Source organism: Mercenaria mercenaria, chromosome 16 (genome assembly GCF_021730395.1).
Source record: "Mercenaria mercenaria strain notata chromosome 16, MADL_Memer_1, whole genome shotgun sequence".
Lineage (NCBI taxonomy): Eukaryota > Metazoa > Mollusca > Bivalvia > Venerida > Veneridae > Mercenaria > Mercenaria mercenaria.
In genome coordinates this window covers 37,362,604-37,375,319 of record NC_069376.1, presented here as the reverse complement: position 1 = coordinate 37,375,319, position 12,716 = coordinate 37,362,604, and the positions used below count along the sequence as shown (strand labels likewise).

The 12,716-nt window shown below is 34.5% G+C and overlaps 1 protein-coding gene across 2 annotated transcripts in view; it reads left to right on the top strand.

Annotated features, from left to right (window-relative positions):
• LOC123540230 (regulating synaptic membrane exocytosis protein 1-like) overlaps positions 1-12,716 on the top strand; it is a 96,573-nt gene that overhangs the window by 1,777 nt on the left and 82,080 nt on the right. For both annotated transcript variants that reach the window (XM_053526747.1, XM_045325067.2), the window contains exon 2: positions 4,740-4,944. In XM_053526747.1, coding sequence (XP_053382722.1) covers positions 4,740-4,944 — 205 coding nt within the window. The remainder of the gene's footprint in view (positions 1-4,739; positions 4,945-12,716) is intronic.

Sequence of the window (12,716 nt, the reverse complement as noted above, 5' to 3'; positions counted from 1 at the left end):
ATATAAGAGTTAAAAAAAACTAACTCATCCAGTAATGTTTTGTAAAATTTCAACATTAAGATTTTAGAGATTTTGAACTTTTGTGTTAATTCTGCATTTTTTAAAGAGAAATACAAAGTTTTCTTTTTCAAATGTTTACTCATTTCATAAATTAAAGGGAATTCCTATAGTTTTTTATGTGCATCTTTCTGCGCAGCCGACACTTTCTATGGAAAACTGAACTGAAGTCAACATTTGTTGAAACATGTTACAGACAATCTTAAATATGAGGAATTTTGAATGAAATAACATTTTTGATAAGTTATATCAGTAATCAAATGTTGATACTGGTTTTTGTTGTATTGACAAGTATCATGCCTGACAGGTATCTTGCTATTTTTGTGGTTGTGTTTTCACATCGCAATTTAGTACAAAGACAGTGTTGTTCATATAATGTAAGATAATTGATTTAGTACTGATAAGAGAATATCACCTTTCAGATTATTTAGTATTCAATTATAGAAAGAATTAGGAATTTTTAAAACTTTTTTTTAACTTTTAGCAGACATACATGTAATCAATTTGGCCAGGTTCGCGCCATTTCCGTCCGAACAGGTGTTGTATTCTAGCGGTCTTAACATAAAATTTAGCCTGGTGACCCATACATTTTTAGCCATTTTTATGCTCACAATACAATTATCTATACACAAGAAGAAAAAGAAAAAATTCTATGAAAGAGTTTTTTCAAAATTAAAAAAAATATTCTTCACTATGGGTATTTTTCATTGAAAAAAGTTCACAAAAGTAAATATGAAACAATATTTGTTTTTCATTTGTACCCATTATTGTAAGGATAGAGTATTACAAATACGACTATGATATCAAATAAGTATATAATAAAATCTGCAAAAAGAAAAATCCGTATTTTGCTTCCTGGATGTATATTTTGGTTGGTATTTATAAAAAAGCAGAAAATTATGAAAATGTTGAAAAATCGCTGGCAGTTTCAGCAACAGTGGGTGTGTTCAAAACAATTTTTCACAAAAACAAGCCTGGTGACCTATTGTTTTTATTTGTTCATTGTTTTCAGCACAAATTTTCCTATCAGTTATGTGAATTTAAAAAAATTCTATGAAAGGAAAAAAACTATAGGAATTCTCTTTAAAGAAAGGTTGTATATTAATTATATACTCCCTTTTAAGGCTTTAAGACTCTGACTTTAAATAAAACAATAAAATCAGTGTTTTCTTTGAATTCTATATTTGAAATTCTTGCAGAATGTTTCAGTTATGGGTTTATCAATATCTTTATATATTTCTAGCCACAGAATGTCCATAGGGACAGAATAGACAAAGGGAGATAATCAGAATAATGGAAACGTTCATCACCAGTTAAAATTGTACAATAAAATATTTTAAAATGCAAAACTAATGTAATATGATAATTGATTAACAGTCCAAGATTTGCTCATGCATAGTTTAACTAATCTAAACTTCCAGTCAGCAGATAGAGATTTTCAATTTTTTTTTACTCACACACTTCTGTGTACATTCTGCCAGGTTACGTAGACTCTTTAATGAATTTAGTTACTGCTGTGCTTCATCAAATGTATTGCCTGTTTATAATGGCGTGGTTACAAGATTACTAAATTCCAAATATTGTCTATACCCTCTATATGTTTGTGAGACTATATCCAGTATACCTATAAAAGGTTGTCAAACCTGTTGTTGAGAAACAGAAATTAAATTAAAAATATATATGGAATTGTTGTTCTGAATTAAGCCTAATGTTTGTGTACAGGTAAATATTGCTATGTTTTGCAAACAAAATATGATAAATTAAATTTATTTATTACACTATTCTAAATAAATTGGTTACCGGACAGCTAGAAAAACCTTAAGCAGATAGGCTAGCTAGTTGTCCTGTTACCGGGCAGCTAGAATGCAGACACTTACAATATTTTATGATATTCTTCACTTTTTGGTATTTTTTCATCAACAAAATTCTTCATTATATATAGCTTGATCTCTGTCAGAAATTTGTTTTTGTAAAAAATGTAATTATCTCCCTTTAGTGTTCAGATATTTCCAAATTTATTTGCACTATGCTATACAGTTGCCAATTATTATATTTATTATATTTTTCATTCTTTTCAAGTAGCCTTGTCCTCAGGGAAAAACCTTCCATCCAAAAAAGTTGTGTACACTTGAATCCTTGCTAAAATTATTGCTGCTGAGTTAGGACATTTCATTATGTGCCATTTACGTGTGTGTTGCTTTTGAAGCACATGGCATTGTGCAGTCCAGGCAGACACACCAATGTACTCAAATGAAATTTTGAAAGTTTTGCGTATCATTATTGCACATGTGCCAATGCAGCTTAACGGTACTAACTATGAGACATAACGAATCATGGAATGGACCTGAAAGTGACAGAATGTGTACCATTAAAAAGATTTCACTTTGACATATTGGTGTATGTGCATCAGAACGAAATGAAATGTTCAGTTATGTCACGCACTGGCGCATGCACCAACATGCAGAAACAAAATTTTGTAAATGGTCCGCACACCAATGCGAAACAACAAAATATTTTCCTTTTGTTTTGACTGTATGCTAACGCGCTAACATGAATTTTTATTTTGATTGTGTTTGAGTGTGCCAGCAGGAAATAAATTGTTTCATTGTGCCGCGTTGTTAGTTTCCTTTTAACACATTGGTGTACATGCTAAACTTACTCACAAACTCTCAAAGTTTCAATATGGCATGCTGGCTTGTTTGTCAAAAAGAAATGTGCTACATAAACAGCGTGCATGCAGGTTTGGCATAAGGAAACGGCCTAAATCAGCAACCATATAAAATACACAATTACAGTCTATAGCACCAAAGGGTTTTTTTAATCTGATTTTATTCTCCTGTCTGTACACCTAGATTTCAGTCTTACTTTCCCACTTTGACATCCCACTGTCACTACTTTCTATATTAGTCTTTTTTCTTGCTCTGCCTACTTGTCTCTTATAATATTGGAAAGGGGAATTGTACCAGGTGAACAGTATTTGATAGCAAGATAGAGCCAAAGGAGGTAACCAGGTTTTTTTTCGAACATGTATGCCTATTAAAATGCTGCTTTCAATGGAAATCTTGGACAAAATCAAAAGTTACTAAGATACTTCCATATCAGCTAAAGTTGGCTTATTACAAAATTTCATATAAAGTAATAAATAAGACATTGCTAGTAGGGATCTAACTCTGTGTAATGGCTCTTTATGTTTCTAACAAAATATTTAAAAAAATGAAAAATGTTGCTTAAATGTGACTGAATACCATTATTGTGACTGAAAATTGACCTTGTCACATCTATTTTTGTCGAAGATTAAGTCTGCTTAGGTCAGTGGGAAGAGTGCAGACCTAGGTGTTGTGGGGTCATGAGTTCGATCCCCGGGCAGAGTAAATGTTCTCCATGATGATTTCATAGAAGAAATTGTAGAGAAGTTTGCAGTTACTGGCAGAGAACAGGCAAGACTTACTGATTGAGAATCTAGGTTACGGTAACTGCCCACTGTTACGTACATTTACAGAAGTTCTGTTGAAAAATGTCTTTAAATCCTTAAAGTGCATCCTGTGAAAGTTGTTTATTAACACAGTTACTGTTCTCATTCTCGGTTCAGTTACTGTTTTTGGATCAGTTTGTGTTCTTGTTCTCAGTTTAGTTACTGTTCTTGTTCTCGGTTCAGTTACTGTTCTCAGTTCAGTTACTGTTCTTGTTCTTGGTTCAGTTACTGTTCTCAGTTCAGTTACTGTTCTCAGTCCAGTTACTGTTCTTGTTCTCTGTTCTGATAAGTTACTGTTCTCGTTCTCTGTTCAGTTACTGTTCTTAGTTCAGTAACTGTTCTTGTTCTCTGTTCAGTTACTGTTCTCAGTTCAGTAACTGTTCTTGTTCTCTGTTCAGTTACTGTTCTTGTTCTCTGTTCAGTTACTGTTCTCTGTTCAGTTACTGTTCTTGTTCTCTGTTCAGTTACTGTTCTTGTTCTCAGTTCAGTTACTGTTCTCGTTCTCTGTTCAGTTACTGTTCTAGGTTCAGTTACTGTTCTTGTTCTCAGTTCAGTTACTGTTGTCGTTCTCAGTTCAGTTACTGTTCTGGTTCTCCGTTCAGTTACTGTTCTAGGTTCAGTTACTGTTCTTGTTCTCTGTTCAGTTACTGTTGTCGTTCTCAGTTCAGTTACTGTTCTCGTTCTCTGTTCAGTTACTGTTGTCATTCTCAGTTCAGTTACTGTTCTCGTTTTCTGTTCAGTTACTGTTCTAGGTTCAGCTACTGTTCTTGTTCTCTGTTCAGTTACTGTTGTTGTTCTCAGTTCAGTTCATGTTCTCACTCTCAGTTCAGTTACTGTTCTCGTTCTCTGTTCAGTTACTGTTCTCGGTTTAGTTACTGTTCTTGTTCTCGGTTCAGTTAGTTTTCGTTCTCTGTTCAGTTACTGTTCTCATTCTCTGTTCAGTCACTGTTCTCGGTTCAGTTACTGTTCTTGTTCTCAGTTCAGTTACTGTTCTTGTTCTCGGTTCAGTTTCTGTTCTCATTCTCGGTTCAGTTAACGTGCTCAGTTCAGCTAATATTCTCATTCTCGGTTTATTTACTATTCTCATTCTCAGATCAATTATTGTTCTTGGTTCAGTTACTGTACTCAGCCCTCAATTTTTAGGTACTGTTTTGAACATGGTATATGATATGATATTATAGATGACATTGTGGCCTTCTCTTTATTTTAGACAAATGCAAATGGAATTTGACACATACAGACAGACAGTTGAGAAGGTTGGAGAGGAGGCAAAACGTTCAGACAATGCAGACACTGGTGCTGTATGCGATATCTGTCGTAAAACCAAGTTTGCAGATGGAGTCGGACATAAATGCACATACTGTAACCTGAAATCTTGTGCCAGATGTGGAGGCAGAGTAACTGTCAAAAATAAGGTAAGGACAGTGAAAACTCTTGCTCATTTGATTCTATGCCATATTTGATTCTGTACCATATTTTGATTCTGTGCTATATTTAATTCTCTTCCTTATTGATTGTATGCTATAATTGATTCTATGTGTATTTGTTTCTACTGTATGCCATATTTGATTCTGTGCCATCTTTGATTCTGTGCCATATTTCTGAGGCACTTAAAAGTAGGATTAAAAGGAAAATAATAAGCTCGAGAATATTAAGGTTACTGCACACCAGAGAAGGTAAAGGCAGACAGCGGTATGCCATTTAGTTTCGTGGCATTTTAAAGTGAGACAAGGATTGCAAGAAAGTAAGTTAAGGATTGTGATAAGTAAAATAAAAAGGATGGCAAAAAGTAAATGATATTAAAAGTGATAATTATTGTAAAAATTTTAAGATAAGGATTGCAGTCAGTAAGTAAGAGTTGTTTAAAGTGAGATATTTATTGCAAAATCTTAAATGTAAGACAAGGATTGGAGAAAGTGAGGTAATGATTGTAAAAAAGTGGGTAAAAAATAAGGAAGTAAGTTAAGAAAAATGAGATAAATATTGCAAAAAAAGAGAAATAAGGAATGTCAAAAGATAAGCGTTGTAAAATTGTAAGACTAGATTGTAAAGAAGATAGAAAATGATTGTAAAAAAGCAGGATAAAGTTGTTAGAAATGAATTGTAAGAATGTCAGGATAGGACTTGAAAATGTATTCGACATAGCCAGGATTCCGAGATAAGCAAGTTCAAGATATTGAGCTACAACTGTATTGTAAGACCCATGAAAGATACGGACAGTGGTTACTTTAAACACTGAAACCATTGGTTATATTGCAACTCAAAATCCGTTATAGTCAATAAAGAAATACAGAACTGTTTTATTCTGTGAGATTTTGTTGTTGCTAATAATGTAACTAGATACACAATCCATACTTCAAATAGTATTCATAACTAGATACACAATCCGTACTTCAGATAGTACTCATAACTAGATACACAATCCGTACTTCAGATAGTATTCATAACTAGATACACAATCCGTACTTCAGGTAGTATTCATAACTAGATGCACAATCCGTACTTCAGATAGTACTCATAACTAGATACACAATCCGTACTTCAGATAGTATTCATAACTAGATACACAATCCGTACTTCAGATAGTATTCATAACTAGATACACAATCCGTACTTCAGATAGTATTCATAACTAGATACACAATCTATAACTAGATACACAATCCGTACTTCAAATAGTATTCATAACTAGATACACAATCCGTACTTCAAATAGTATTCATTTACATGTGCCAGCAATAATTACCTTAGCTGTTTTATGCAGTGGTAACTGTTAATGTCTGATGAACATGATTCACTGTCTTTGCTCTTTCATTCAAATTACTGAGTTTTAAAGTTTAGCAGTATATATCACAAAACAACAGAAATTACTAGTAAACAAACAACATCTTGACAAACAGCTTATCTGTCCAATACATGTTTTACTGTTCTGTCCCATAGAATTGGATATTTAAACTGATCTAAAGGAGTTGTCCCCCTTTAAAAAAAAAAGCTATTTGTAAAGAAATAAATGTAAACAATTGTCAAAAATGATGTTTTACATAGTTATGTTAAGTTTAAACACTGGTACATTGTTGCAAATGCATCAAAATGAAGACATGACACAGATTTTTAAAAATGGTGGTTTTTAAAGGCGCTGAAGTGTGGCCGCTTCATGCAGTCCCTTTTTTGAATTCAATACATATATGAGTAAATTGACAATGGTTTTGTAGAATATACATGTTTTATATGCTGTTTAATTTTCATGTAAAACAATGCTTTCTTTCTATGATTTGGTGATGTTCAAACTATTTTCTCCAAAACATGGACCTAACTCTATAAGTCCCACTTTGAAAGAAGATCGAGAGAGAGAGAGTAAACTTTTCTGTGCATTGTTGTCCCTCGCCTTTTTCAAAGAAAAAAAATGGGGGACATAGAAATAGGCTGTGTCCTCACTGTTATGAAACAATAAACAGAATTACTTTTCACAAGACATTGTAAAATGCAATTTGCTGTTTATTGGCAAATTTCTAAAAAAACTGGGGAAACACGCCCATCCTTATATGAGCAAAATTTCCAGAAACAGAAGAATTACTCCAGTCTTTTCTCAAAAACTGCTGAAATACCCCCATGTTTTGTTTTTTTTTAAAGCCGAACTCTCAAAACAGCAGAAATGCACCCAATAGTTTACTGTGAGCAAAGTTCTTCTTTACATGTAATTAAAGTACATCTTGCAATCACTTGGGGGGAAACACAAGCCTTTCTTTGAACAATGTATATATGTATATTGATCTGCCTAGCTTCTTATACCTCTCCTAAATAGGCCTGTATTTATGTAACAACCTCTAGGCCAGTTATTATGATTTATATCTCTTGTCTCTTGAGGCTGATTTCTATTACTAGCAGCATGAAATAGTTAGGATGTATTCGCAAATAGGCAGTACAATTTGGATTGTTGCCTTTTTAACCTTTACCCTACCCTGCTCAATTTCTAAAATGGACTGGTCCATCATTCAATTTGAGCAGTACCATTTATTATTTGAAGGGGTGATTAATGAAAAATTACTGACTGAATAGCGAATAGTGCAGACCATGATCAGCCTGCTTCTAAAGATTAAAGAACAAGTATTAAAATCCATTTGCCATTTATTTACATGCATAATTGTCAGATTTGTTGCTAAAACAATATAGCTTGTGGTCACCTTTTTTTTATACTGATTGTTTTAGAAAACTGTGACATTTTAGCACTTCAGTGTAAACTTGTTAATTATTTGATATGAGTGAATGAATTATTTATCATGAAAATATTGACATTTTATTTACTGACAAATCATTACAGGAGCAATGTATGTTTTAATCCATATCACAAATGATTTTTTTCCATTGAAACTTTAATTAAAATATGTGGTTAAAGTAGTGTATAGTAATGAAAAGTGGCAACTTCTGTATTCTCTATAATGCTATATCAAGGCGTTCTCTGGTTGGGCAATCCCAGGTTTTTACAAGTACGCAGTAGTCATCTGGGCTGCTGATTGAGCTACATGTATGACTTAAAGGAATGCCAGTTGGCTAGAAGAAGGCACAGTCACACCAAATTGACAAATGTATTTACAGGTTTTTACCTTAAAATGAAGAGTAATATTGATCTTCAGGAGAAGTACATAGGGTTTTGAACACTTAATATGCCTCCCCCTATATTGATTTACGTCAGTCGGTAGAATGAACGGTTTCCACCCAATAACTTGAGAACCACATGATCCAGAACTTTCAAACTTAACAGCTGGATTAAAGGCTTATCAAGTAAATGACCTCTATTGTTTTGAGGGTTAGTAGGCCAATGGTCAAGGACATAGTGATCATGGGACTGCAAATAGGACATTACCCATCATGGGGGGCATGCATGTTTTACAAACATCTCTTGAAGTACATGAAATTACCAGGTTTAATTTGTATGTGTAATATATATGAGCCGCACCATGAGAAAACCAACATAGTGCATTTGAGACCAGCCTGCGCATCTGCACAGTCTGGTCAGGATCCATGCTTCGCTTTCAAAGCCTATTGCAGTCAGAGAAACCGTCAGCTAACAGCATGGATCAATGCTGGATGCAAACGCAATATGTTGGTTTTCTCATGGTGCGGCTCATATGTGGAAAGCTTTTACATACATCTGTTACAGCAGCTCTGATAACATACACTGATCATATATAGATACAATATTGTGAACATGTTATTATGGAGAACACATTTACAAGTGTCCTTATTGTTACAAACATATTGGTTTTACTTTTTAAATGCAAGTTGTACAGACTTTAAATCATAACAGTCTGAATTAGTTGACTGTATTGATTATTCAGGCTATCACATGACTGAAATACTGTTGAAAACGGCATTAAACCCAAAACAAACAAACAAACAAACAATACTCAGGCTATCAATAAAAAACATTTGTTCGTGGTAACACAACCGACCAGTGAAAATCACTGCGACCCAACTTTTTTTTCTGGCCAGTCAAATGAATTTTTTCCCCTATTTGATTATATGCAAAAAATTTTTACCTACCTACCTACCTACCCACACTAAAAACTTTGGGTCACATTACTACAAACTAAAATTTTTAATTACGGCCTCAGTAGGTTTATGAATGTTAGAATGCCAAAAACCTCAGAAAGGTCACATCAAACTTTTGTTAGCAGTTAAATGGTAACCATTTATGGATGGATGGCAATCTTATTACTGTTAAATAGTTGCAGTTTACTGACTGAATGTTGGCATTTGACGTGTTTAATCGGTCACATTTTATAGACAATAGAATGTTGGCTTTAGACATCTCATTACTGCTAAATGGTTGCAGTCTGTGGATGACAGGTTCTTGACATTTGACATTTTTTACTACTAAACGGTCACAGTTTATGGACGACAGAATGTTGGCTTCAAACATTTTGTTACTGCTAAATGTTTGCAGTTTATGCACATCAGACATTTGCTTACTACTAAATGGTTATAGATAATTCATGAAAGAATACTGGCATCAAACATTTGCTTACTGCTAAATGGTAAAATACAGTTAATTTATGAAGGAATATTGGCATCAGACATTTACTTACTTCTACTAAATGGTTACAGTTTAGAGATGGCAGAATTTTAGCATCTGATGTTTGCTTACTGCTAAATGGTTGCATTGAATCGACAACAGAATGTTGGCATCAGACATTTGCTTATTGCTAAATGGTTACAGTTTAGAGATGGCAGAATTTTGGCTTTGGTGTTTGCTTACTGCTAAATGGTTGCAGTGAATTGACAACAGAAAGTTGGCATCATACATTTGCTTATTGCTAAATGGTTACAGTTCAGAGATGGCAGAATTTTGGCATTTGGTGTTTGCTTACTGCTAAATGGTTGCAGTGAATTGACAACAGAAAGTTGGCATCAGACATTTGCTTATTGCTAAATGGTTGCAGTTTAGAGGTAGCAGAATGGTAGCATCTGACGTTTGCTTACTGCTAAATGGATACAGTTTTTTCTTATCAAGTTAATGATGAAGATATGGTAAAAAGACACATTTTGGCAGGTTGGATGTCAGACTTTTTTTTACTCCACAAACACTGAGGCAGTAAACTTTGCTATAGTATGAACCTACTGGTACTCTGTGCTGTGTGATAAAACATGAAAGTGTAGATGTTTGACCATTTGCCTTGCTTAGGCCCCAGACACTGAATAGATGCAAAATGAGGGAATCTCTCCAATATTAATGTGAACAAAACATGAAAAATCAATCGGCTGTATGGAGCTGGTTTATATAGCCTTTATTCCCTTATGAGTAAAAAATTGATACAGCGTCAAGCACCCAGTGTTTAATGAGTACAATTGAATAACTATTAGCCCAAAGTATTGAAAGTGAGCTATTTGTTTGATTGAAAAGAAAGAGCATATTTTTGTATTGATAGTTTTGATAGAACCATGAAAGATTTGAACAGTTCTCTTAAACGTTGATGCCAGTTTTGCTATTGCAGTACTTGGAAGGTTCATAGAGCTTTTAATTAAGCTTCATAGAGCTTTTAATTTTATGTTAAAACAGACAAAGCAACTGTCCAAATAGAAAATACGCAGAATATTCATGGCTGGAAGAGCACTTCACATGAACTTGTGCTGTCAGAGCCATCAAAGGAGGTTCTAAAACAAGGATGGATTCAATAATAACTTCCTACTATGTTAATCAAATATTAAAACGTGACATATAATAATATGAGATAGTGATTAAGGTTGCGAACTCCAAATCTCTTGCCTCTCATTGCTGCATGTTAGAAATCTTGTTGGGGTGTTAATTTAATTCTTTGGGGCCTCCCTTGCAGAGTGATGAAGTTTGCTGACTTCAAATCACTTGCTCCTCACAGATGTGGGTCTGAACCTCCCTTCTGGCATAGAATTTTGTATGTGGGGAAACCATCCAGGTGACATACGGGAGGTCGGTAGTTCTACGTATGTGCCCGCAGACGATGAAATAACGCCTGGAGAGGCATCTAGGGTCTTTCTCTTATATCAAAAGCTGGAAGGTCTGGATATGATATTCTAATGTGCAGGCTTGATATTAAACCCTTCAAAAACTAAACAGAAGAATTTAATGTTTGTGTATGGGAGCCATCCCGCTGTTTTATGGACTGTCAGTGGGTAACTCATGCTCTGGCTCATGCCTGAAATAATGCATGTAGGGGCAACGGGGGTCTTCTCATCCATCAAAATCTGGAAAGTAAGAAGGAAAGGTCAAAGATGTACCAATCCTGTTGTTGTTATTTCAGACACACCAATCCATTCAGTGAAAAGCGTAATATAGATTATAACATTAACGAAAAACAGAATACAGACACATAAGCCCATTTAACAGAAAACATAATATAGAATCACCAGCCCATTTAGTGAGAAGTATATACAGACACACCAGCCCATTTAGTGAAAAATATGTACAGACACACCAACCTATTTAGTGAAAGACATAATACACAAACATCAGCCAATTTGTTGAAAAACATAATACAGACATACCAGCCCATTTAGTGAAAAACATAGACATACCAGTTGATTTAGTGGCAACATAATACACATATATCAGTAATTTAGTGAAAGATATATTATACACATACACCAGCCCATTTAGTGAAAGACATAATACAGACACACAGCCCATTTAGTGAAAAACGTAATACCGACACACCAGCCTATTTAGTGAGAGACATAATACAGACACACCAGCCCATTTAGTGAGAGACATAATACAGACACACCAGCCCATTTAGTGAAAGACATACCGGTATTACAGACACACCAGCCTATTAAGTGAGAGACATAATACAGACACACCAGCCCATTTAGTGAAAGACATAATACAGACACACCAGCCCATTTAGTTAAAGAGATATTACAGACACACCAGCCCATTTAGTGAGAAACATAATACAGACACACCAGCCCATTTAGTGAAAGACATAATACAGACGCACCAGTCCATTTAGTGAAAGACATAATACAGACACACCAGCCCATTTAGTGAAAGACATAATACAGACACACCAGTCCATTTAGTGAAAGACATAATACAGACACACCAGTCCATTTAGTGAAAGACATAATACAGACACACCAGTCCATTAAGTGAAAGACATAATACAGACACATCAGCCCATTTAGTGAAAGACATAATACAGACACACCAGTCCATTAAGTGAAAGACATAATACAGACACATCAGCCCATTTAGTGAAAGACATAATACAGACACACCAGCCCATTTAGTGAAAGACATAATACAGACACACCAGCCCATTTAGTGAAAGACATAATACAGACACACCAGCCCATTTAGTGAAAGACATAATACAGACACACCAGCCCATTTAGTGAAAGACATAATACAGACACACCAGTCCATTTAGTGAAAGACATAATACAGACACACCAGTCCATTTAGTGAAAGACATAATACAGACACACCAGTCCATTTAGTGAAAGACATAATACAGACACACCAGTCCATTAAGTGAAAGACATAATACAGACACATCAGCCCATTTAGTGAAAGACATAATACAGACACATCAGCCCATTTAGTGAAAGACATAATACAGACACACCAGTCCATTTAGTGAAAGACATAATACAGACACACCAGCCCATTTAGTGAAAGACATAATACAGACACACCAGCCCATTTAGT